We start from the raw sequence: 25,000 nt of genomic DNA, 5'->3' as shown, positions 1-25,000 counted from the left end.
AGGAGCTTATAGAGCTAGAGGAGCTTATAGAGGAGCCTATAGAGCTAGAGGAGCTTATAGAGCTAGAAGAGCCTATAGAGCTAGAGGAGCTTATAGAGCTAGAGCAGGAGCCTATAGAGCTAGAGGAGCCTATAGAGCTAGAGGAGCTTATAGAGCTAGAGGAGCTTATAGAGGAGCCTATAGAGCTAGAGGAGCCTATAGAGCTAGAGCAGGAGCCTATAGAGCTAGAGGAGCCTATAGAGCTAGAGGAGCCTATAGAGCTAGAGGAGCTTATAGAGGAGCCTATAGAGCTAGAGGAGCTTATAGAGCTAGAGCAGGAGCCTATAGAGCTAGAGGAGCTTATAGAGCTAGAGGAGCCTATAGAGCTAGAGGAGCCTATAGAGCTAGAGGAGCTTATAGAGGAGCCTATAGAGCTAGAGGAGCTTATAGAGCTAGAGGAGCTTATAGAGCTAGAGGAGCCTATAGAGCTAGAGGAGCTTATAGAGGAGCCTATAGAGCTAGAGGAGCCTATAGAGCTAGTGCAGGATCCAATAGACAATGTTCTAAATTAACACCCGCCAACCCCCTAATGCGGGTTAAAAATAATTTTGACGGGTGTTAATAAAAACTTACTAGCCAGTTTGGCCAGTGATGCATGAGGCATTACATGCATGATACATTAGGCTCTGTTCTTGGTCATATATCCCCCTGGCAGTACTTCCTACATTTCCCATGATCATTGTCCCATGACCACTGTGCTACGTGATGACGTTTCATACACCCTTTGGCTGTGCGCAGTTTGCAGTGAAACCAGCGTGAGAGACCATGGAAACGAACGGAGCGTCTACTAGTAAACACAAGGAATTAGAAGAACGAGCGGAGCCAGAGCAGGGAGCAAAGACACACACACACACACCTACACACACACACCTACACACACACACACACCTACACACACACACACACCTACACACACACCTACACACACACACACACACACACACACCTACACACCTACACACACACACACACCTACACACACACACACACCTACACACACACACCTACACACACACACACACACACACACACACACACACACACCTACACACACACACCTATACACACACACACACCTACACACACACACACCTACACACACACACCTACACACACACACACACCTACACACACACACCTACACACACACCTACACACACACACACACCTACACACACACACACCTACACACACACACACACACCTACACACACACACACACCTACACACACACACCTACACACACACACCTACACACACACACACACCTACACACACACCTACACACACACACACACCTACACACACACACCTACACACACACACACACACACACCTACACAGAGCAGGGAGCATAGACAAAGAGGAGGGAGTTAGCTAGTAAAGTAAAATAAAAAGTAGGGCTGTCAAAATTAACGCATTAATCACAGCGATTAATTTTGAAATACATAACACGTTACAAAATATTAACGCAATTAATTGCGTTAACGCATTGTGTTTACCTATTTCCTTTGTGGGGGGCTGATGTCATGTAACTGAAACCTCAAGATTGTTTATTTTATTGTCTATGGAGTTATCTGAAGATGGAGATGAATGTGAGGAGCTTGTAGGCGAAAAGTTTCAGTTTAAAAAGCTGCCTGATCAGTGTTGCCGCTACCCCCACACACATCATGCACTGTGCGTAGGGCACCAAGAGACAGAGGAGGGACCAACATTTAGCCAATAAATAGTAGCTTTACTGCAAACTGTTTTTCACTCTTGTTAGAAAGTTTACAATGTCAACATGAACCAACAGCATTTTACATAAAGATGATACTTTGCACACGACAGGGAGAGAAAATGAGTGGCAGGTTCCAGCTGGCTTGTCATTGTTGATGATAATTAATATCTTCTTTTTAATATAAGAAACTATATATATAAAATGAAATCATGAAGGCAAAAACATTTGGCTAGTGGAAATTCTGATTGGCTGGTAAATTTAGAAAGTTACCAGCCACATTGACCAAGTTCATTTACAACCCTGCCTACAGAGCTAGAGCAGGATCCCAGGAAGTTCATTTAGAACCCAATGTAAAACCCTGCCTACAGAGCTAGAGCAGGATCCCAGGAAGTTCATTTAGAACCCAATGTAGAACCCTGCCTACAGAGCTAGAGCAGGATCCCAGGAAGTTCATTTAGAACCCAATGTAGAACCCTGCCTACAGAGCTAGAGCAGGAACCCAGGAAGTTAATTTAGAACCCAATGTAGAACCCTGCCTACAGAGCTAGAGCAGGAGCCAAGGAAGTTAATTTAGAACCCTGCCTACAGAGCTAGAGCAGGATCCCAGGAAGTTAATTTAGAACCCAATTTAGAACCCTGCCTACAGAGCTAGAGCAGGATCCCAGGAAGTTAATTTAGAACCCAATGTAGAACCCTGCCTACAGAGCTAGAGCAGGATCCCAGGAAGTTAATTTAGAACCCAATGTAGAACCCTGCCTACAGAGCTAGAGCAGGATCCCAGGAAGTTAATTTAGAACCCTGCCTACAGAGCTAGAGCAGGATCCCAGGAAGTTAATTTAGAACCCAATGTAGAACCCTGCCTACAGAGCTAGAGCAGGATCCCAGGAAGTTAATTTAGAACCCAATGTAGAACCCTGCCTATAGAGCTTCACTTAAGGGAAGAGGAGAGATAGACTTCTCTGCATAGTCTGTCTGCCTCTTCACCCCCTCCATGTTTGGATACTGTCTGTCCACTAGCCACTTTTACCACTGTCTTTCTGCCTCACTGTTTGCGTGCTATATTAGCACATTAGCACATATGCATAACCCACACTTATACCTTTTCTTTAAATATTTAAATATATAGACTTTACTTTACTTTATTTCTGCATTGTTGCACTGACTTACTCATTTGCACTATCACCATGACCACTATCACCATTGCACTATCACTGTGACACTCACTCACACAGAGCACCTTACCTTACCTTACTATGCACAGAGAATCACAGGTTTAGTCCCTGCCTCAGTCATTGCAAGCGCCTTTGATTGATTAATCACCACTATATGGATACTGTTTTTAGAATTGATTTAGATTAAGTGTTAGTTAGTATAATTTGTATTTTAGTATATTTAGCATATTCTTTATCTTCTACTGTCCTTATTGCTTAGTTGTGTTTTTATATGATATACTTTAATTACTCTTTCTGCTGTTAAAGAATGTGTTTGTGTTGTCTGTATGCTGCTGAGACCTTGAATTTCCCCTGGGGATCAATAAAGTATCTATCTATCTAGAGCAGGAGCCCAGGAAGTTAATTTAGAACCCAATTTAGAACCCTGCCTATAGAGCTAGAGCAGGAACCCAGGAAGTTAATTTAGAACCCTGCCTACAGAGCTAGAGCAGGAACCCAGGAAGTTAATTTAGAACCCAATTTAGAACCCTGCCTATAGAGCTAGAGCAGGAGCCAAGGAAGTTAATTTATAACCCTGCCTACAGAGCTAGAGCAGGAACCCAGGAAGTTAATTTAGAACCCAATGTAGAACCCTGCCTATAGAGCTAGAGCAGGAACCCAGGAAGTTAATTTAGAACCCAATGTAGAACCCTGCCTACAGAGCTAGAGCAGGATCCCAGGAAGTTCATTTAGAACTAAATTTAGAACCCTGCCTATAGAGCTAGAGCAGGAACCCAGGAAGTTCATTTAGAACCCAATTTAGAACCCTGCCTATAGAGCTAGAGCAGGAACCCAGGAAGTTCATTTAGAACCCAATTTAGAACCCTGCCTATAGAGCTAGAGCAGGAACCCAGGAAGTTAATTTAGAACCCAATGTAGAACCCTGCCTACAGAGCTAGAGCAGGAGCCCAGTGGTGGCCATTACTTGAGTACATTTACTCAACTAGAATGTAATGCCAGAGGAATTACAATAGTGGATGGAAAGCTGCTGGCTTAATGTTGGTGGGAAATTCCTGAAAAAAAAACATTAAATCACTTAATCTTTGAGTTCATACAAACCCTCGTACCAAAAGGCCTTGTGTGTCAAGGCGTTCTTGAGATATAACACTCAAGGTCTCTCTCTATTCACTTCATCTTTGAATCCATACAAATACTCATACCAAATTTCAGGCATGTATGTCAAGGCATTCTTGAGATATCGCACTCAGAGTGTTCATTACTTGACCATTGACCTTTGACCTCCAACATCAACTCACTTCATCTTTGAGTCATACAAACACTTGTACCAAATTTGAAGCACATGCGTCAAACCGTTCTGCAGATATAATGCGCAAAGCATGAGCTGTGACTTTTATTTTGACACACGGGAAACACTTAAACAGGATGTGTAGTTTTAGGGAGCACCAGATTGTATGCATTAGAAGCTGAGACAGTTTGATTTCACAGGTGACACCTGTGCCAGTGTTCTAATTAGCCCGGGAACTACTCTGGGAGCTTAACAAGCGCAGCTGCCTTTAGGCCATTATGACATCACAGCCTTTGAAGTCTAAGGGGGAAAATTGAGCTTTTTAACATTTTTAATCCCCTATTTCTCAAAAAGTATAAATTTTATAAAAAATCTGAAATAATAACTCTCTTGCCCCATTCCAGACCTTCAGAACGGTTATTTCAACATGTCTGTACGTTAAGCGGTTAGAGTCGCATTTCTTGAAAAGGTTATAATAAGAAGAAGAAGCCAGGAGATTTCAAGATAGTGGATTCCATCCACTGTAATTACTGTTCTTCTGTACTGTACTTAAGTCGCTTTTTCATGTATCTGTACTTTACTTGAGTATCTCAATTTTGTTAAACTTTTTACTTTTACTCCAGTACATTTCTAGGCCAAATATCTTACTTTTTACTCCACTACATTTTGTGACAGCTGAAGTACAGCTGAAGTTCCTTTTGAAAAAAAGATTGTCCAAATACATGTGTACAAGTGTATTTTCTATGAAGTGAGCTACAATAGGCTTTAAATAATGGTGTACCCTCCAACAGTATTGGCACCTCTGCTAAAGTTGACTAAAAAGAGGAATATAAAATCATCTTTTGGAAAATAATCTTATTGCCTTAAGTAAAATAATGAGGAAATATCCAACTTTTATGGACACCAATTTTCTTTGTGAATGAATAATGTATCATAAATAAATAAATCTTCCTTAAAATACAGGGGTCATAAGTATTGGCACCCCTATGTTAAATTCCCATAGAGGCAGGCAGATTTTTATTTTTAAAGGCCACTTATTTCATGGATCCAGATACTATGCATCCTGATAAAGTTCCCTTGGCCTTTGGAATTAAAATAGCCCCACATCATCACATACCCTTCACCATACCTAGAGACTGGCATGGCTACCACCTATGACAATAATTCATTTTTGTTTACACCATAGTTGTTCCGAAGTAGCCTACAGTACCGGTATGTTGGTTTCACATACAGCCGTATTTGTTGGAAAATAACCTGAGATAGACCTTTGCTGCCATCTAGTGACTGTTAAGCATATTGCATCTCTGCACCGGCAACGCCCCCCTTCTCACTAGTCAGAGTCGGTATTATTTTACACTCACTGTAATTGTCCAGCTGAAAACAGATAAAGAAATGCGTCTTTTTAACCCTTATTTGCACAGTGTTATTATAACTTATAACTTATACATATACCCTTCAACATTGCACCACAAAACCTGGCACTGAAAAGTTTAATGAATTAATCGATGTATCAAAAAGCATCAGTAACGTATTACTTTCTTTTTCTGCACTAAAGTTGTGGATGTAACTGTGATGGAAAAAAACAAAAGAAACCAACCAAAACATGAGACTGACAAGAACTCGATTTCCCAATGCAGTTCTAAAAAGACCGACTTGTAATCCTACCAACCAGATGATATATTCTCGTCCAGCTGCAAGGCACTGCGCCAATGAAAACGGGGGTGGGAGGGGGCATCTGTGAACCACTCGGCTACGTCAACACCGCAGTCTCGCAAGCACACCCACCGCAGAACGCCCTGCTGCGTTAGCTAGCTACGTTTCACCAGACCTGACATTGAAGCCAAGGTAAGCTGCAAAACAACTGCTTCATCGTTGAAGCAACGAACACTGATGCATACCAGGCTATGGCAGATTTAACTTAATGTGGGTCTACTGGTGGCTTTTATGACTACAATGATGCAAATACATACTGAAATACTGTGGGAGAGGCCTGAGAATAATTTGCTAGCGCTAGCCACCAGCTAACGTCTTTGCAATGTTGTGTTAGCACGATCAGGCTACATGATCGTGCCACTAATTTGTTCCTCCACTCACTATTCTGAATTGGCAATAAGTCCAGGTGGCTACCATTATACATTAGTGCAATGAGAAGGACAAACTCGTCCGACGTGTTATTGTAATCGACACCCAGGCTACTTGGTGGCTAGCTAATGTAGCTAGCAAAACATTACTCAGAAATGCTGTGGTGATGAAGATGACTTGAGTCATTGTGCCATTTGTGTTTTCAACGGCACCAATACAATATTGAAGTAGAGATGATACGGTGCAGTTGCTGTGGGCTGTGTAGGTTGTGCTGACACCAAGATAGCTTGTCATCATCGTGACTCGAATTCATTGGTGACTCCGTGTTAACGTCAAACGTTACACGTCAGTTAGACGAAGTTTTCTTTAGTCACAGCCTGTCTAAACTGTCGCTGCCTCTTGCCAAGTGTGTCCCATTCCCATGCGAGGAGTCACATCGGAATGTGCGCTGTCATTGTCTGTTTAAATAGTATCCATGTTTATGTGCGACGTTTTTCCCCCCTCCAATCAGCTCACTTTGCAAACAGATCATAAACTGCTCTGTGTAGCACTTATGCAAGATATGCCTGCATAATCGCTTGCACACACCTAAACTTACTGAAGTTTCACTAAGGTGTTAATACATGCATTTAAAATTCTATTTACATGGCCTAGAACAGACAGGACTAATGTTACTCCTGCCGTGTGTTCAATTGTAACACTGACAGGAGTAACATTACTCTTGTGTGTGTACTGCAACTGACAGGAGTAACATTACTCTTGTGTGTACTGCAACTGACTGGGGTTGAGCTGATTGTTTTGTCTGTTGCTAGGCTCCCTCGGCGCCAGTGGAACGCAGCATGGCCGTAGCGGTTCCGCTGGACCCAGACCTGTTGCGGGAGGTGCTGGAGTGTCCTATCTGCCTGGAGACGTACGACCAGGAGCAGCTGCGGGCCAAGCTGCTGCAGTGTGGCCACACGGTGTGCCGTCAGTGCCTGGAGAAGCTGCTGGCCAGCACCATCAACGGAGTGCGCTGCCCCTTCTGCAGCAAGGTGTCGCGCATGAGCAGCATCTCGCAGCTGGCCGACAACCTGACCGTGCTGAAGATCATCGACTGCGCCGCGTCCTGCGGCGGACCCAGCGTCCTGCTCATGTGCAAGGCGTGCCGCAACAGGCTGCCGCGGCAGTACTGCCGAGACTGCGGCCTGGTGCTGTGCGACTCGTGCAAGTCCGAGGGACATCAGCAGCAGGGTCACTCCGTCCAGAGCATCCGCGCCGCCGCCGAGCAACACCGCAAGGAGCTGGGCGGCCGGCTAGCAGCGCTCCGCGACACCATGGCTGGCATTCAGAAGAAGAAGGCGGCCATCGACAGCGTGGCCAAGTCGCTGCGGCTGAAGTACAAGGCGGTCCAGCAGGAGTACGCGCGCGCAGAGCTGCGTCTGCAGGAGGAGTTGGGCCGGTCCAGACGAGCCTTCGCCGCCTCCATGGCCGAGGTGGAGAAGCTGAACGCACAGAGCCTGGAGGAGCAGACGTACCTGCTGAACATCGCCGAAGTGCAGGTGGTGTCGCGCTGCGACTACCTGACCACGCGCATCAAGCAGTCGGACATCGCCCTGCTGGAGGACAGCGGCTGTGCGGGCGCGAGCGGAGGAGGAGGGGACGACGAGGACGAGCCCGAGCTCAAAGCCAGCTTGCCGCTGCTGCTCAAGCTGCAGGACCCCGAGCTGGTCAAGATGGAGCACCCGAAGCCGCTGGACGTGTGTCAGCTGACCACCAAGCCGTGCACCGTCAACATGGACGAGGAGGACGGGCAGGAGCTGGTCGCCGCGGCAACGGCCGCCTCGGCGCCGCTCGACCTCTACCGCGACATCGACATGATGGCGGCGGCGGAGGAGGCGGTGTGCGCGTCCCCCGGGAGCTACAAGTCCAAGTCGGTGGACGGCGGGGCGTCCGGCGGCGCCGCAGGGTCATCTCCGTCCTCCTCGGGCACGCAGCTCTGCCAGTTCGTGAAGAAGATGGGGTGCAAGGGCAACCTGCCGGGCATGTTCAACCTGCCGGTCAGCGTGTGCGTCACGCCGCAGGGCGAGGTCCTGGTGGCTGACCGCGGAAACTACCGCATCCAGATCTTCAACCGCAAGGGCTTCCAGCGCGAGATCCGCCGCAACCCCAGCAGCATCGACAACTTCGTGCTGAGCTTCCTGGGCGCCGACCTGCCCAACCTCATCCCACTGTCCATCGCCATCACCCAGCAGGGCCTCATCGGCGTCACCGACAACTACGACAACTCCGTCAAGGTCTACACCACCGACGGGCACTGCGTGGCCTGCCACAAGAACCAGCTGATCAAGCCGTGGGGCATCGCTGCCATGCCCTCCGGTCAGTTCGTGGTGTCCGACGTGGAGGGCGGCAAGCTCTGGTGCCTGGCGGTGGACCGCAACGTGGGCGTGGTCAACTACAACCGGCTGTGCTCGGCGGTGCGGCCCAAGTTCGTGACGTGCGACCCCACAGGGACGGTGTACTTCACGCAGGGCCTCGGCCTGAACATCGAGAACCGCCACAACGAGCACCACCTGGAGGGCGGCTTCTCCATCGGCTCGGTCGGCACGGACGGTCAGCTGGGCCGGCAGCTCAGCCACTTCTTCTCCGAGACGGAGGACTTCCGCTGCATCACCGGCATGTGCGTGGACGCCAACGGAGACCTGATCGTGACGGACAGCGGCCGGCGCGAGATCCTGCAGTTCCCCAGGGAAGGCGGCTACAATGTGCTCATCCAGGAGGGCCTCACCTGCCCTGTGGGCGTGGCCGTCACGCAGAAGGGGCAGCTGCTCGTGCTGGACTGCTGGGACCACTGCGTCAAGGTGTACACTTACCTGCAGAGACGGCGCTCCTCCACCTGCTAAAGGTGGACACGTGAACTTGCCCCAGACCCAACTCCTACACCTGCTGCAGGTGGACACATTCTTATAGAGAAGACTGCACTCTTACATCTGCTAAAACTCAGCCAGGGGGGGTTGTGTGTGTGTGTGTGTGTGTGTGTGTGTGTGTGTGTGTGTGTGTTGGGTGGGGGGGGGGGGGGGGGATTTGGGGCGTTTGGGGATGTGGTGGATAAAGATTTGTGTTCTTATTATTCGCCACTTTAATCTTTCCTCTGACTGACTGACCGCTCCTCTGCTACGATCTAAACTGCGACTGACTGACCGCTCCTCTGCTACGATCTAAACTGCGACTGACTGACCGCTCCTCTGCTACGATCTAAACTGCAACTGACTGACCGCTCCTCTGCTACGATCTAAACTGCGACTGACTGACCGCTCCTCTGATACGATCTAAACTGCGACTGACTGACCGATCCTCTCTGAGGCCAGCTCCTGTTGTCAGGGGAAGCGCAAGAGATCGGGCGACAGACCGCCTTTATTACAATCACACTGGGCCCCGGTCAGATGGCTTCGGCCCGGCTCAGATCACACGCTCCAGGGAACAGTCACGGACGCCAGGAGCGTCTGCTGCCCCAAGCCGCCTCCCTTAACGGCCTCCCAGAAGGCCACAGCACAACGGAAGGCAATAATTGGACAGTGTTGTGTGTGTGTGTGTGTGTGTGTGTGTGTGTGTGTGTGTGAGAGAGAGAGAGAGAGAGAGAGAGAGAGTCAATCAATGTGAAATTGTGAGAATGCTGCTTTAATGTCTCAGTGACGTGACTTTCTCACTGAGAGACCAGTAGAGAATGAGGAGTCTGACATTTACAAAATAACTGTGTGTGTGTGTGTCAGTTAATGTGTCAGGTAGGTCAATATCTCTATACCTTAAGGATTGACCTTGTCATCTGAAACGTGTCTGTTGTACAATGCAGCGCAGCACAGCCCACTACACCATGTCCCCTGTGCCAGCGATGTGCAACGCTAGTGCTATTCTGTGTCCCCTGCTCCGTCACACTGCGTCTACATGAATGGCTTGCTTGCTTGATCGGAAGAGAAACTTGGCTCCCTTAAGAAGCCTGACGTCATCAAAATGGCAAGACATTCACGGAAATGAATCATTAGTTTATATGTTCATACCATGTAGCATTGATGATCTATGCTGGGGGGACCACAAACAATAAAACGCTCTGTGGAACACTAAAATGGTGTTACTTTCATCAGACTGCTTTTTTAAAAAAAACAAAAACATTTAGTTATGTTTTAGTACTCTTTTTGAAGAATTTGGAAAAATGTTTAGTTACCGAAGGCTTTAAAACCAGAATGTTGTTATTTTGTATTTTCTGTTTGTTTATTGTTTGTTTGTGTGTTGCTGTGTTGAGCATGCCAACTGTGTTACTGCATTCAGATCATGTAAAACACACACACACACACACACACTACACACACACTGCATTCAGATCATGTATAACACACACACACACACACACTGCATTCAGATCATGTAAAACACACACACACACACACACACTACACACACACTGCATTCAGATCATGTATAACACACACACACACACACACACTGCATTCAGATCATGTAAGACACACACACACACTCACCCACACACACACACTGCATTCAGATCATGTAAGACACACACACACACACTGCATTCAGATTATGTAAGACACACACTGCATTCGGATCATGTAAGACACACACACACACACACACTCACACACTGCATCCAGATCATCTAAGACAGGATTACAAGTAAATAATCATCACTGGGACGGTGACCAGGCAGGCTCCAGGCTTATGTTGTTATATCTGATCTAAACAAGAAAACAAAGCATCGATGTTTTTAAGTGTCCTTGTTTCTTTGTGATGAATCACACGAGACTGGCGTTGGGTTTTTTGAATGGTGGATTTTACTGTTTACGCCAATTTGATAGGATCTGTCCTTCCTGTACGGAGGCATAGCCTTCTGTCACGGCATCATCCTCAGTCATCTTTCACCCTACGCTGCAGGAGATGTAAATCTAAGCAAGACGAAATACATTTAAATCAAGGATAAGTCTGACAAGTTATCTCTGCTTATTACAGAGCATTTTTGATTGTTTCTAGATGTTTTGTCCTTGTAGTGCTCCTTGACCTGTTTTATGAAGTTCAATTCTGCTGCTTTGTTGGAAATATGACTTAAAATGACCAAAACGATCTTGGGAAATGCTCACCTCACAACAATGACCAAAAGAAAACAGAAAACACTGGAAATGCTCTACCATAACAAGAACAAACGCCTTGTCAGACAAAACAAGCGTTTATTGCCTTGATTGAAGTGTATTGAATCTTACTTGTTTACTGTGTTTATAGTGACTCTGGCCCGGGCCTGGTTCTGGTTCTGGTTCGGCCCTTATCTGGCCAGACGCTGGTGCTGTTGGGCCACCATCAGGGCACTGGCGCCACGTTTAGGTGTCATATCACCTGACACGTTGTGTGTGTTCTACTCTGTCCACCTTCCCCAATCCCGTGTGTGAGAGCCGGTTTCACTGGTCATAGTGTACATGTGTGCTCAGGCGGAGGGATGAGGGGGTGCAGGTGGAGGTGGACGTGGAGGTGGAGGTGTGTAGAGTCAGGCACGCTGCAGAAAAACAGCAGTGAAACTATCTTTCTCTCTCTCACAGGTAAACATTGCGCCCACTCATACAGATGGGTCCGTAACAAGCTCCCATCTCAACATGGACGTACAGCAGAGATGTGTTTGGGTTTTACAGACCCAAGAATGATTTGCTACGTTAAAGAATTCTGTATTTAACAAAGTATCAGCACATCCAAATATAAATCTTAACGATATACACATCTACTCATAATATGTCTTTAAAGGCACAACTTGTGCTGCTGCAAGAGTACTGTTTACCCGCGGCTGAGATTAGAGGGCGTGCCTGCGACCATGGCAACTTTAAGAACTCTAAATGGCATTCTATCTGTAGACGCTCGTGCAGCTGTACACATCGTCAGATGGCCCATTTGCTCTGCGCTCAGAATCAATAAACAGCATATTGCTGATCTGTTGTGATCTGTAGACTGAGCTGAGTTGAGAGAGGGAGAGAGAGATGTGCAATATGGCCAAGTGACCGCTCGCATGGGCGCATGTCACGTCACGTTCATGAGTGGACGTGGTACTGTCGTGTTGGTGTTGCTCTGTGAAGTCTCAACACTCAAAACGTTCATATCTGTAATGTTAATCAGTTGCGTGCAATAAATCCAACATTAATAAAAGACTTCAATATTGTGGTTTCCAAAGTGGTGTGAGTGCTCTTCTACCCTCAGGTTTTAGTCTTCCCCTTCATGCGCAGAAGCAACCTGTGAGTGATCTCTAAAAAAGAACCATGTCTTTAAATTGCACTCCCCCTGTGAGTGATCTCTAAAAATGAATCATGTCTTTAAATTGCACTCTTCCAAAAAATGAATCATGTCTTTAAATTGCACTCTCTCCCTGTGAGTTGTGCTGTGGTGAGCGAAGTGAACAGTCCTCCTAGTCACCTGAGGAACAGATGGAGTCCTGTTGTCAGGCAGATGTAAAGGATAGACAGACCAGGGCCAGCACAGCAGAGAGATGTAAGGAACACGTCTTCTGAAGTCAATTTCACAGGGAGGCGAAAATCAGAATTACATTTCTCTTGTCTTTTCAGTAGCTATATTGTAACTTCGTGTTTGGAGTTTGTAAATGGAGATGGCGAATTTAAGCACTGTTATCCATCAAAAGTTCAAGTGAGGAAAGTAGAAATAGTTATTACCTTGCTCATGCAGTATTTGTTCAGGCCTAACTGATATGACGGTGTGTGTGTGTGTGTTCTATTAGATCCAGCAGCTGCTCTAGGGATGCTGTTGTGGGACAGAATGAAGAAACAGTCCTGCAAGGCAAGTTCCACTGCCTAATATATTTCAGCACCAAATAATATGTTTCCTAAGCTGCAAAGAAGATTAATGCGTACAAGGTAATACGATCTGTGTAACATGGACCATTAGGGTGTGTGTGTGTGAGAGAGGTGAGCAGTGTTGAAAAATAGCCCCCAGGCAGTCAATATCAAATAAACACACCAGTGACAGAAAGGTGTGTGTTTTCTTATTGAAACATTTAGTGCTCCTGGCAATGTTTTCAAACAAGGTGTGTGTGTGTGTCTGAAAAGAACATTTGTACTTGCGCACACACTTGCTGTCAATATGCTTTGCATTCCTGTTTCTGGTTGTGCAACGCTGCACACAGTGGGGTGATTTATCTTACATAATCACGCTGAACAGTGTGGTGCAAGTGTAGTACCTGGGACACATACACACACACACACACACACCACAGGGGCACGGCTCTGTTGTCAAACTGGGTCGTCTTGGTATGCAAACAGCACAGTTTCGCATCTGCGGCAGTGGAATCCATTATTCCCCATTGAAGGTCATTTTTAACTCAACAACTCCCATTTGCCTGGACGTACCATGGAGGCTCTTGCAGGGCTCAAGTTTTGAGGACAGGCAAGAGTGACATTCCCTGTCGACAATCACCCCCCCCGCCACGTCAACACACACTGGCATGGGAGTCGAACGCTCTAACCACTGAGCTAAAAGCCCAGGCTTCCAACTCAGCGGTTAGAAGCGCTCTTAAGGTTAGGGGTGTGAGGATTTACACGCGCAACTAGCATCACCAGCTAGCATACACCAGCCCCAGGTCAGTTACCAGTTGATCCAATATTAGTTGTGCAGAAATATAGCCCGTCTTATACACACCAATTGAATTGAAATAGAAATTGTAAAGATTTGTATTTTTTGAAATTATTCCATATTTAGTGTAGTCATACCAGAACCTGAAGTAGCCTACAATCCAAATGCAAGCATGAAACGTATTACCTTTCATTTGAGGCCAAGATTATGCTAATGTGGGGTTCATATGCAGTAAGCATTTGATTGCCAGTATGCATTTTGGAGAACCCAAAGTCCTATGGGGAGTTTTCATAGGGCATTTTACCAAGTGCATGAGCATACCTTGGCAAATAATGGTCTAAAGTACTCATGTTGTCATTCTATATTGATCTACTTTTGCACACAGCATGACAAGACCTAATGCTAGGACTTAAGTCATATCAAGTCAAGACCTAGAGGGCTGAAATGTGGTCAGTTCAAAGATGCTTGTTATCCGCTAGAAAAAGAAAAGAATAATCTAGCCTTTGTAACTTTGTGTCAGTACATCACACAGTTATTCTAATTGTTTTCCAACAGTGTCTCAGCTTTCCAAAAGAGAGCAGACGTTTGATTATTGGCTAAAGTATGTAGGAGCAATGCCCTCCTAAGTCAAAATGGGGCAAAAGTATGATTTATAATTGCTCAGATTTGCAAAAGAAATGATTTGACACATGGCACTGACAATTCAATAATGGGCCTTTTCACCACCTCTGAGCATCCACTAACCTGGACCTTTTAGGGGGCTTTCCTCTCAGGGTGAATGAGAGGATGCTTAATTGCTTTTTACCCGACATTTTTGAATACAGATGCAATAACATTAAAAGATGACTTACTCTGTGCTGAAACCATGAACTGATGCTCGAAGCTCCAAGGTGAACGAAACTTGGAAGAAGTAGGTAACAGGTTCACGTTCAATAATTCACGTTCAACAATTCCAGGATACGCGTTTTTCATTGGTTGTTGCGTTAAATCTTACCCAGATACAATATAGTTATTTTCTGATTGGCTATTGTGTAGCCCCTCTCGTTATTTTTGATTGGTTGATAAGTGGCAGGCTCAACTCCAGGACAGACGCGCTTGATTCCTGCCGGTTCCATAGTGAGAGCGGCGCGGCCAGAGACATTTTGGGCGCTGCCGCAGCATATTAAATATATAAATAGTTTTTCTGCGTGAGAAATACAATGTGTGGCGGGAGAGCGTGACAAAAGACTGAAATGAGTGACTGTCACGCTCAATGCGTGACACCTGAGAGCCCTGCTCTTGTCTGCTCTGTTCAGCTACGTTACAAAGTACCAATTTACCCAGAATGGCGTCGCTGTGTTTGACTAAGCTAACCTGCTAGCGTCAATGCACTAGCAGTCGAGATGACTAAACACATCTGCACCACCATGCCGTAGATGCCTGTTCCTCGCTGTCAAATAGCTGATGCATCCCATAATACATTCTGAGGTTATGACTAAGAGGTTATGACTATGACTACAGTACCCCCCCCCCCCCCCCCTCGCCGGCTCTGCTATGAGTGTTATTTTAGATAAACAATTCTGTTCCGGAACATAAAAAATGGAAAGTTTCTGGTTTCGTTTCTGTTCCTAAGAAAACATCAAACGTTTCTGGTTTTCAATTTCGTTCCGTGAACTGGTTCAAAGCCTTGCTGCTTATACACCATTCTGAGGGAGCACTGCTTCTTATTCACTGCATGATTATGCTCCTTTATATTTCAGATTGATTGGCATTTGCAAATGTCCCATCTTCTACATCGGACCTGACCTGACATTTTATGTGAACAGATGTATGCTCATTGCTCTTGATTTCAGAGAAAAATATCCATGTGTGCAAAATAATGTTTTCTTTATTCTCTCTCTCTCTCTCTCACCTTTCTGGTACTGGAGCCAGAGCTGCTGCTGGGCCCGCTTGCTGGGGAAGTAGATGGTGCAGGCCAGCTCGGAGCCGTAGAGAGCCTCGGACACGTAGTGGCTTCCATACTGCTGGATGAAGGAGAGCATCTCGTCCCGCATGCTGTCTCCCGTCAGGCTCTTCAGCACCTTAGAGAAGCCTACACACACACACACACACAGGTCACTCTTCAGCACTTTAGAGAAGCCTACACACACACACACACACACACAGGTCACTCTTCAGCACCTTAGAGAAGCCTACACACACACACACACACATACACACAGGTCACTATGAAGCCTAGACCACACACACACACAGGAAAATACACACAGGTCACTTTGAAGCCTAGACCACACACACCACACAGGACAATACACACAGGTCAGCACCTTAGAGAAGCCTAGACCACACACCATGCACACACACACAGGGCATAAAAAGGATGTGCCAGGCTGGAGGTATGTTTCCTATTATTCCAAATGTAGAGCAAAGCCAATATTTATTTAGAGCTTTTTTATATTTAACACATGTAGGCTGGCATGTAAATAATGCATTGGAAACTATTTCTGGAATATAAGGATTGTATTCATAGATGGAAAACAATGCTGTATTGCTTATGGCACATACGTATGGCATTCCACTGCTGTGCCCAGTGTTGCATTTGTTGTGAACATGAATGCTTGTGTTTCTGTGTGTGTGTGTGTGTGAATGTGTGTGTGTGTGTGTTTGACTGTAAAGATGTCCATTGCCTACATACCTGTGGCCAGAGTGATGGCACTGAGTTTGACTTTGTAGAGATTACTGCGCACTCTCCACTGCTGGACCATAGGGTAGCCCATCGCTTCATTGAACTGAGCATCGCCTGTAACACACACACATACACACAATACACACACATACACACACAGACACACAGACACACACACAGACACACACACACACACACACACGCACACACACACGCACACACACATACACATACACACGCACACACACACACACACAGACAGACAACAAGTTCATCAGCAGGTCCATTTGCATATTAATTAAGCGGGAGTATTTAATTAGGAGCGACTGGTCTCTGTGTCTGGCCTTGGCTCCTCGGTGGCTCGGCGCTTGATTGAGGATGTCTGTTCTGAGTGCTCTGAAGTGCGGCGAGGGCAGCGACGGCTCACACACACACACACACACACACACACACACACACTCTGAAGTGCGGCGAGGGCGACGGCTCAAATTCAATTTGGAGTGTTTTAACACGGAGGCAGCTGTCTGAGGCATGACGGCACTACGTGCCCATAAAAGGGCACGCAGACAAAACAAGCCATTAGGGAAGCTGTGAGGCGGACACGCAGCCGGGTGCGAGGGGGGGGGGGGGTCTCAGGAGAGGCAGAGAATGATGCTCTCAAGGGGGGGGGGGGGTTCGGGGAGGAAGCAGAGTGGACGGATGGGTGGCATGCCAAAGACGCGCCGGGGTGCGGAGATTGGCAGCCTGCTGGACTAATGGGCTGATTAGCGTGGCGTATTAAGGTGTGGCCTACACACTGGCACATGCATGTATGGATGTATCGGTGTGTATCGTTGTTTATCATGGTGTCTCGTGTCTCTTTGTGTCTCATTGTGTATCGTTGTGTATCGTTGTGTCTTGTGTCTCGTTGTGTCTCGTTGTTTATCGTTGTATCTCATGGTGTTTTGTTGTTTATCGTTGTGTCTCGTTGTGTATCGTTGTGTCTTGTGTCTCGTTGTTTATCGTTGTATCTCATGGTGTTTTGTTGTTTATCGTTGTGTCTCATTGTGTATCATTGTGTATCGTTGTGTCTTGTGTCTCGTTGTGTCTCGTTGTTTATCGTTGTATCTCATGGTGTTTTGTTGTTTATCGTTGTGTCTCGTTGTGTATCGTTGTATATCGTTGTGTATCGTTGTGTCTTGTTGTGTATCGTTGTGTATCGTCGTGTCTCGTTGTGTCTGACCGACTGGAGTCTCCCACACTTTCTGTCTAGTCAAGGGACCGAGCTGTGTGTGTGTGTGTGTATATGTGTACTGTATGTGTATCAGTGTTGCGCGGGTTTGGTCACAAGCGGCCCGTGGTCGTCCGGTATTTTAATGACCCGACTGCAATTCGGACTGCGAATATTAATTAGGACAAAATTATACCCGACCCGCGATCCGACCCGCTTATTTACAAAATGTGTGCTTTTGGTTATAGCCTACCATGCAGTGTGACAGTAGGCCATTTCTGTAAGACAAACTAGTTTATTTGTGAAACGTTACGCAGTAGAACTACACATATGCAGGACATAATGTTTGCGTAGGAGAGAGATTGAGAATAAGAGCGCAAGCACACACGCAACCAGCAAAGGATAAGGTAGCCTAAACACTAAGACAAGATTTCAAGGCCATGGACATACATTTTACTTTCAAAAACAGAAATGGTGAAGGCAGCAAGGCAGGCAGGAGAGATACATTTCTAGTCAAAACGTTAGATAAGAACTGGTTGGCTGAATGAAGCACAAAGCTTTACTGAATCACATACACTGTTTAAAGTCACAGACACAATGAACCAAAGTAACTTTTATGCATGCACAAACCTATATGGCCTATACATACCGGTAGATATAGCTGTGTAGCCTGTGTGCCATAACATTTATGCCTGCAGGCGCCTGCTCACTAGCCTAGACATCTAGATGCACCCTAGCGGCAGCAATGTGGGTCTGGCTCGTCAAGCTACCTGCTCACAGCTGTAGGCTAAAAGTTTAACATGGGCAGGTGGCAAAGTATCATCATTATTTTACTTAGCGTCATTAGGTCTTGTACCTAGTCTAAAAAAGTCTATTGCTTGCATGAGGTCTGGGAATTGCACTTACTCGGTTTGGCTGGGAGGGCTTAGTCTACCAGTGCCGCATTTGTGACAAGTTACTGTATATTGGTCGTGCCTGTTTTGTGGCTGTCATACTTTTAAATGGCTTCGCAAGAAGAAGGCTACAGAAAACATAACTTGCATTACTGTCATCTTCTTTAAGAACCTTTCCAAATGTTTCCCATATATGGCTTTTCCTGGAGGGGTGTCTTTATTATTTTAACTTCTCGCGTCTTCAGCTTCTTTAGCGTCTCCATCTCTACCTCTCCATCTCTACAGTCTCCACCTCTACCTCTCCACCTCTATAGTCTCCATCTCTACCTCTCCATCTCTACAGTCTCCATCTCTACCTCTCCACCTCTACAGTCTCCACCTCTATAGTCTCCATCTCTACCTCTCCATCTCTACAATCTCCATCTCTACCTCTCCACCTCTACAGTCTCCATCTCTACAGTCTCCACCTCTACAGTCTCCACCTCTACAGTCTCCACCTCTACCTCTCCACCTCTACAGTCTCCATCTCTACAGTCTCCATCTCTACCTCTCCACCTCTATAGTCTCCATCTCTACCTCTCCATCTCTACAGTCTCCACCTCTACCTCTACAGTCTCCATCTCTACAGTCTCCACCTCTACAGTCTCCATCTCTACAGTCTCCATCTCTACAGTCTCCACCTCTACAGTCTCCACCTCTACCTCTACAGTCTCCATCTCTACAGTCTCCATCTCTACCTCTCCACCTCTACAGTCTCCACCTCTACAGTCTCCATCTCTACCTCTCCATCTCTACAGTCTCCACCTCTACAGTCTCCATCTCTACAGTCTCCACCTCTACAGTCTCCACCTCTACCTCTCCACCTCTACAGTCTCCATCTCTACCTCTCCACCTCTACAGTCTCCACCTCTACAGTCTCCATCTCTACAGTCTCCACCTCTACAGTCTCCACCTCTACCTCTACAGTCTCCACCTCTACAGTCTCCACCTCTACAGTCTCCATCTCTACAGTCTCCACCTCTACAGTCTCCATCTCTACCTCTCCATCTCTACAGTCTCCATCTCTACCTCTCCACCTCTACAGTCTCCACCTCTACAGTCTCCATCTCTACCTCTCCATCTCTACAGTCTCCATCTCTACCTCTCCACCTCTACAGTCTCCATCTCTACAGTCTCCATCTCTACCTCTCCACCTCTACAGTCTCCATCTCTACCTCTCCACCTCTACAGTCTCCTCCTCTACAGTCTCCATCTCTACAGTCTCCACCTCTACAGTCTCCACCTCTACCTCTCCACCTCTACAGTCTACATCTCTACCTCTCCACCTCTACCTCTTCACCTCTACAGTCTCCATCTCTACAGTCTCCACCTCTACAGTCTCCATCTCTACAGTCTCCACCTCTACAGTCTCCATCTCCACCTCTACAGTCTCCATCTCTACCTCTCCACCTCTACAGTCTCCATCTCTACCTCTCCACCTCTACAGTCTCCACCTCTACAGTCTCCATCTCCACCTCTACAGTCTCCATCTCCACCTCTACAGTCTCCATCTCTACCTCTCCATCTCTACCTCTCCACCTCTACAGTCTCCATCTCTACAGTCTCCACCTCTACAGTCTCCATCTCTACAGTCTCCACCTCTACAGTCTCCATCTCCACCTCTACAGTCTCCATCTCTACCTCTCCACCTCTACAGTCTCCATCTCTACAGTCTCCACCTCTACAGTCTCCATCTCCACCTCTACAGTCTCCATCTCCACCTCTACAGTCTCCGTCTCCATCTCCACCTCTACAGTCTCCATCTCTACCTCTCCACCTCTACAGTCTCCATCTCTACCTCTCCACCTCTACAGTCTCCACCTCTACAGTCTCCACCTCTACAGTCTCCATCTCTACCTCTCCACCTCTACAGTCTCCACCTCTACAGTCTCCATCTCTACAGTCTCCACCTCTACAGTCTCCACCTCTACAGTCTCCACCTCTACAGTCTCCATCTCTACCTCTCCACCTCTACAGTCTCCACCTCTACAGTCTCCATCTCTACCTCTCCATCTCTACAGTCTCCACCTCTACAGTCTCCATCTCTACCTCTCCACCTCTACAGTCTCCATCTCTACCTCTCCACCTCTACAGTCTCCATCTCTACCTCTCCACCTCTATAGTCTCCACCTCTACAGTCTCCTCTACAGTCTCCATCTCTACCTATCCACCTCTATAGTCTCCACCTCTACAGTCTCCACCTCTACAGTCTCCATCTCTACCTCTCCACCTCTACAGTCTCCACCTCTACAGTCTCCTCTACAGTCTCCACCTCTACAGTCTCCACCTCTACAGTCTCCACCTCTACCTCTCCACCTCTACAGTCTCCACCTCTACAGTCTCCTCTACAGTCTCCATATCTACCTCTCCACCTCTACAGTCTCCACCTCTACAGTCTCCTCTACAGTCTCCATCTCTACAGTCTACATCTCTACCTCTCCACCTCTACAGTCTCCATCTCTACAGTCTCCACCTCTACAGTCTCCACCTCTACAGTCTCCACCTCTACAGTCTCCATCTCCATCTCTACAGTCTCCATCTCCACCTCTACAGTCTCCATCTCTACAGTCTCCACCTCTACAGTCTCCATCTCTACAGTCTCCACCTCTACAGTCTCCACCTCTACAGTCTCCACCTCTACAGTCTCCATCTCCATCTCTACAGTCTCCATCTCCATCTCTACAGTCTCCACCTCTACAGTCTCCACCTCTACAGTCTCCATCTCTACAGTCTCCACCTCTACAGTCTCCATCTCCACTCTACAGTCTCCATCTCCACCTCTACAGTCTCCATCTCTACCTCTCCATCTCTACCTCTCCACCTCTACAGTCTCCATCTCTACAGTCTCCATCTCTACAGTCTCCACCTCTACAGTCTCCATCTCCACCTCTACAGTCTCCATCTCTACCTCTCCACCTCTACAGTCTCCATCTCTACAGTCTCCACCTCTACAGTCTCCATCTCCACCTCTACAGTCTCCATCTCCACCTCTACAGTCTCCATCTCTACCTCTCCACCTCTACAGTCTCCACCTCTACAGTCTCCACCTCTACAGTCTCCATCTCTACCTCTCCACCTCTACAGTCTCCATCTCTACCTCTACACCTCTACAGTCTCCACCTCTACAGTCTCCATCTCTACAGTCTCCACCTCTACAGTCTCCACCTCTACAGTCTCCACCTCTACAGTCTCCATCTCTACCTCTCCACCTCTACAGTCTCCATCTCTACAGTCTCCACCTCTACAGTCTCCATCTCTACCTCTCCACCTCTACAGTCTCCATCTCTACTACAGTCTCCATCTCTACCTCTCCACCTCTACAGTCTCCATCTCTATCTCTCCACCTCTACAGTCTCCACCTCTACAGTCTCCACCTCTACAATCTCCATCTCTACCTCTCCATCTCTACAGTCTCCACCTCTACAGTCTCCATCTCTACCTCTCCACCTCTACAGTCTCCATCTCTACCTCTCCACCTCTACAGTCTCCATCTCTACCTCTCCACCTCTATAGTCTCCACCTCTACAGTCTCCTCTACAGTCTCCATCTCTACCTCTCCACCTCTATAGTCTCCACCTCTACAGTCTCCACCTCTACAGTCTCCATCTCTACCTCTCCACCTCTACAGTCTCCACCTCTACAGTCTCCTCTACAGTCTCCACCTCTACAGTCTCCATCTCTACCTCTACACCTCTACAGTCTCCACCTCTACCTACAGTCTCCACCTCTACCTCTCCACCTCTACAGTCTCCACCTCTACAGTCTCCTCTAGAGTCTCCACCTCTACAGTCTCCATCTCTACCTCTCCACCTCTACAGTCTCCACCTCTACAGTCTCCTCTACAGTCTCCATCTCTACAGTCTCCATCTCTACCTCTCCACCTCTACAGTCTCCATCTCTACAGTCTCCACCTCTACAGTCTCCATCTCTACAGTCTCCACCTCTACAGTCTCCACCTCTACAGTCTCCATCTCCATCTCTACAGTCTCCATCTCCACCTCTACAGTCTCCATCTCTACAGTCTCCACCTCTACAGTCTCCACCTCTACAGTCTCCACCTCTACAGTCTCCACCTCTACAGTCTCTACAGCCTCTACAGTCTCCATCTCCATCTCTACAGTCTCCATCTCCATCTCTACAGTCTCCATCTCCACCTCTACAGTCTCCACCTCTACAGTCTCCATCTCTACAGTCTCCACCTCTACAGTCTCCACCTCTACCTCTCCACCTCTACAGTCTCCACCTCTACAGTCTCCATCTCTACCTCTCCACCTCTACAGTCTCCACCTCTACAGTCTCCATCTCCATCTCTACAGTCTCCATCTCCACCTCTACAGTCTCCATCTCTACAGTCTCCACCTCTACAGTCTCCACCTCTACAGTCTCCACCTCTACCTCTCCACCTCTACAGTCTCCACCTCTACAGTCTCCATCTCTACAGTCTCCACCTCTACAGTCTCCACCTCTAGTCTCCATCTCTACCTCTCCACCCATGTGGCGAGTAGGTCTGTATGCTTCAACCAATGATATCTTTGAAAAGCAATTATGAGTTAAATATTGATGCTAGCCTTCTCGTGATACTTTAAGTATTTTTAAAAATATATATATTTAATGACCCGCCCGCAAAAAAATGACGTGTGCATGTGTGTGTGTGTGTGTGTGTCTGCATGTCTGCATGTCCCGCATGCACCACAGACACACACACACACACACACAGAGAAACACATACACACACATGCACGAATGCACGCACACACACACACACACGCACATACAGTACCCGCAAACACACACACACACACTAACACAAACACAAACACACACACACACACACACACACACACACACACACACAGACACAGACACACACACGCAAACACACACACACTAACACAAACACACACACACACACACACACAGACACTAAAGGGACACACACACACAAACACACACTAACACAGACACACACACACACGCAAACACACACACACACACACACTAACACAGACACACACACACACGCAAACACACACTAACACAGACACACACACACACAGATACACACAAGCAAACACACACACACACACACACACACACTCACGCACCTGTGAGCAGCTGCAGGTTTGGCAGTGGTTCTGACAGCACTCCTCGGCACTGGTCCTCCACGGGCAGAGGAATCACCATCAGCCCGTCCGCCAGCTGGGGAAAGTCCTTGATGAAGTTGTTGTCTCTGCAACGATAAACAACAACAAAGAAAGACAGAACAAACAATCAACACGGAGCAGCTGGTCTTCGATCAACATCGATGATCCAGCCCAACATGGTACTGTTTTGCCAGTCACTGTTTTTATTGTTTCATTCACGGTTGTCATATTAATTCACTGTAGTTTCATTCATTCACTCATTCATTGTCACGTCTTTTTAATGCTTTTTCATTGAGGCGATCAGAGGAAACAGATGGCATTACAATACACGGAGCATGTTACTATCACCAGGGTTCTAAATGAACTTTTTGATCACCAGCCAATGTGGCTGGTAACTTTCTAAATTTACTAGCCAATCAGAATTTCTACTAGCCAATTTTTTTCCGGTGAAAATAAGAGAATTATGAGTTTATGAGATGAGTGTCACTGAATGCATTTGATCATTATATTAACATTGTTGGCATGGATACATACCTCAAAATATACACAGTTAAGTGCAAACACTTCATTTCATGTTTGGGATCTCGTAAATGGAGTAGCATAGGGCCTACGGTCAAGTTGGATCCTTATAGAGAGGACCCGAAAAGTATCATCTTTATGTAACATGCTGTTGGTGCATGTTGACATTGTATACTTTCTCTAACAACAGTGAAAAACAGTTTGCAGTACAACTACTATTTATTGGCTAAATGTTGGTCCCTCCTCTGTCTCTCTGTGTGGTGGTGGTGATCACTGATCAGGCAGCTTTTTAAAACTGATAATTTTCGCCAAAACTGATAATTTTCGCCTATACAAGCTCCTCACGTTCATCTCCATCTTCAGCTAACTCCATAGACAATAAAATAAACAATCTAGCTGCTTCAGGTTTTGCGGCCTCTGTTACATGACATCAGCCCCCAACAAAGCAAATAGGTAAACACAATGCGTTAATTGCATTAATATTTCATAACGTGTTATGTATTTGTGTTATGTACATGTGTTATGTACTTGTTATTTTACTTTACTGGCTAACTCCCTCCTCTTTGTCTATGCTACCTCCTCTTTGTCTATGCTCCCTGCTCTGTGTCTATGCTCCCTGCTCTGTGT

General features: G+C 46.7%; 2 protein-coding genes across 6 annotated transcripts in view; one reads left to right on the top strand and one right to left on the bottom strand.

Annotated features, from left to right (window-relative positions):
- Positions 1–25,000, bottom strand: part of LOC121679669 (astrotactin-2-like) — a 542,058-nt gene that overhangs the window by 128,697 nt on the left and 388,361 nt on the right. For all 4 annotated transcript variants that reach the window (XR_006021382.1, XM_042058566.1, XM_042058564.1 and 1 more), the window contains 3 exons: positions 23,816–23,940; positions 16,578–16,682; positions 15,795–15,974 (listed from right to left, as the gene is read on the bottom strand). Coding sequence is in view for 3 of the 4 variants with exons in the window: in XM_042058566.1 (XP_041914500.1) it covers positions 15,795–15,974; positions 16,578–16,682; positions 23,816–23,940 (410 nt within the window). In the remaining variant the exon portion in view is untranslated. The remainder of the gene's footprint in view (positions 1–15,794; positions 15,975–16,577; positions 16,683–23,815; positions 23,941–25,000) is intronic.
- Positions 5,926–9,331, top strand: trim32 (tripartite motif containing 32). 2 transcript variants are annotated; one of them, XM_042058567.1, is made up of 2 exons: positions 5,926–6,061; positions 7,111–9,331. In XM_042058567.1, the coding sequence occupies exon 2, from the start codon at positions 7,138–7,140 to the stop codon at positions 9,175–9,177; it is 2,040 nt and encodes a 679-aa protein (XP_041914501.1). In that variant the 5' UTR covers positions 5,926–6,061; positions 7,111–7,137; the 3' UTR covers positions 9,178–9,331. The 2 variants fall into 2 exon arrangements, with proteins under 2 accessions (XP_041914501.1, XP_041914502.1); XM_042058568.1 differs by having other exon boundaries at positions 6,045–6,139.

The sequence above is a fragment of the Alosa sapidissima genome, chromosome 13, assembly GCF_018492685.1.
Source record: "Alosa sapidissima isolate fAloSap1 chromosome 13, fAloSap1.pri, whole genome shotgun sequence".
Classification (NCBI taxonomy): Eukaryota; Metazoa; Chordata; class Actinopteri; order Clupeiformes; family Clupeidae; genus Alosa; species Alosa sapidissima.
This window is presented reverse-complemented; position numbering and strand designations above follow the sequence as displayed.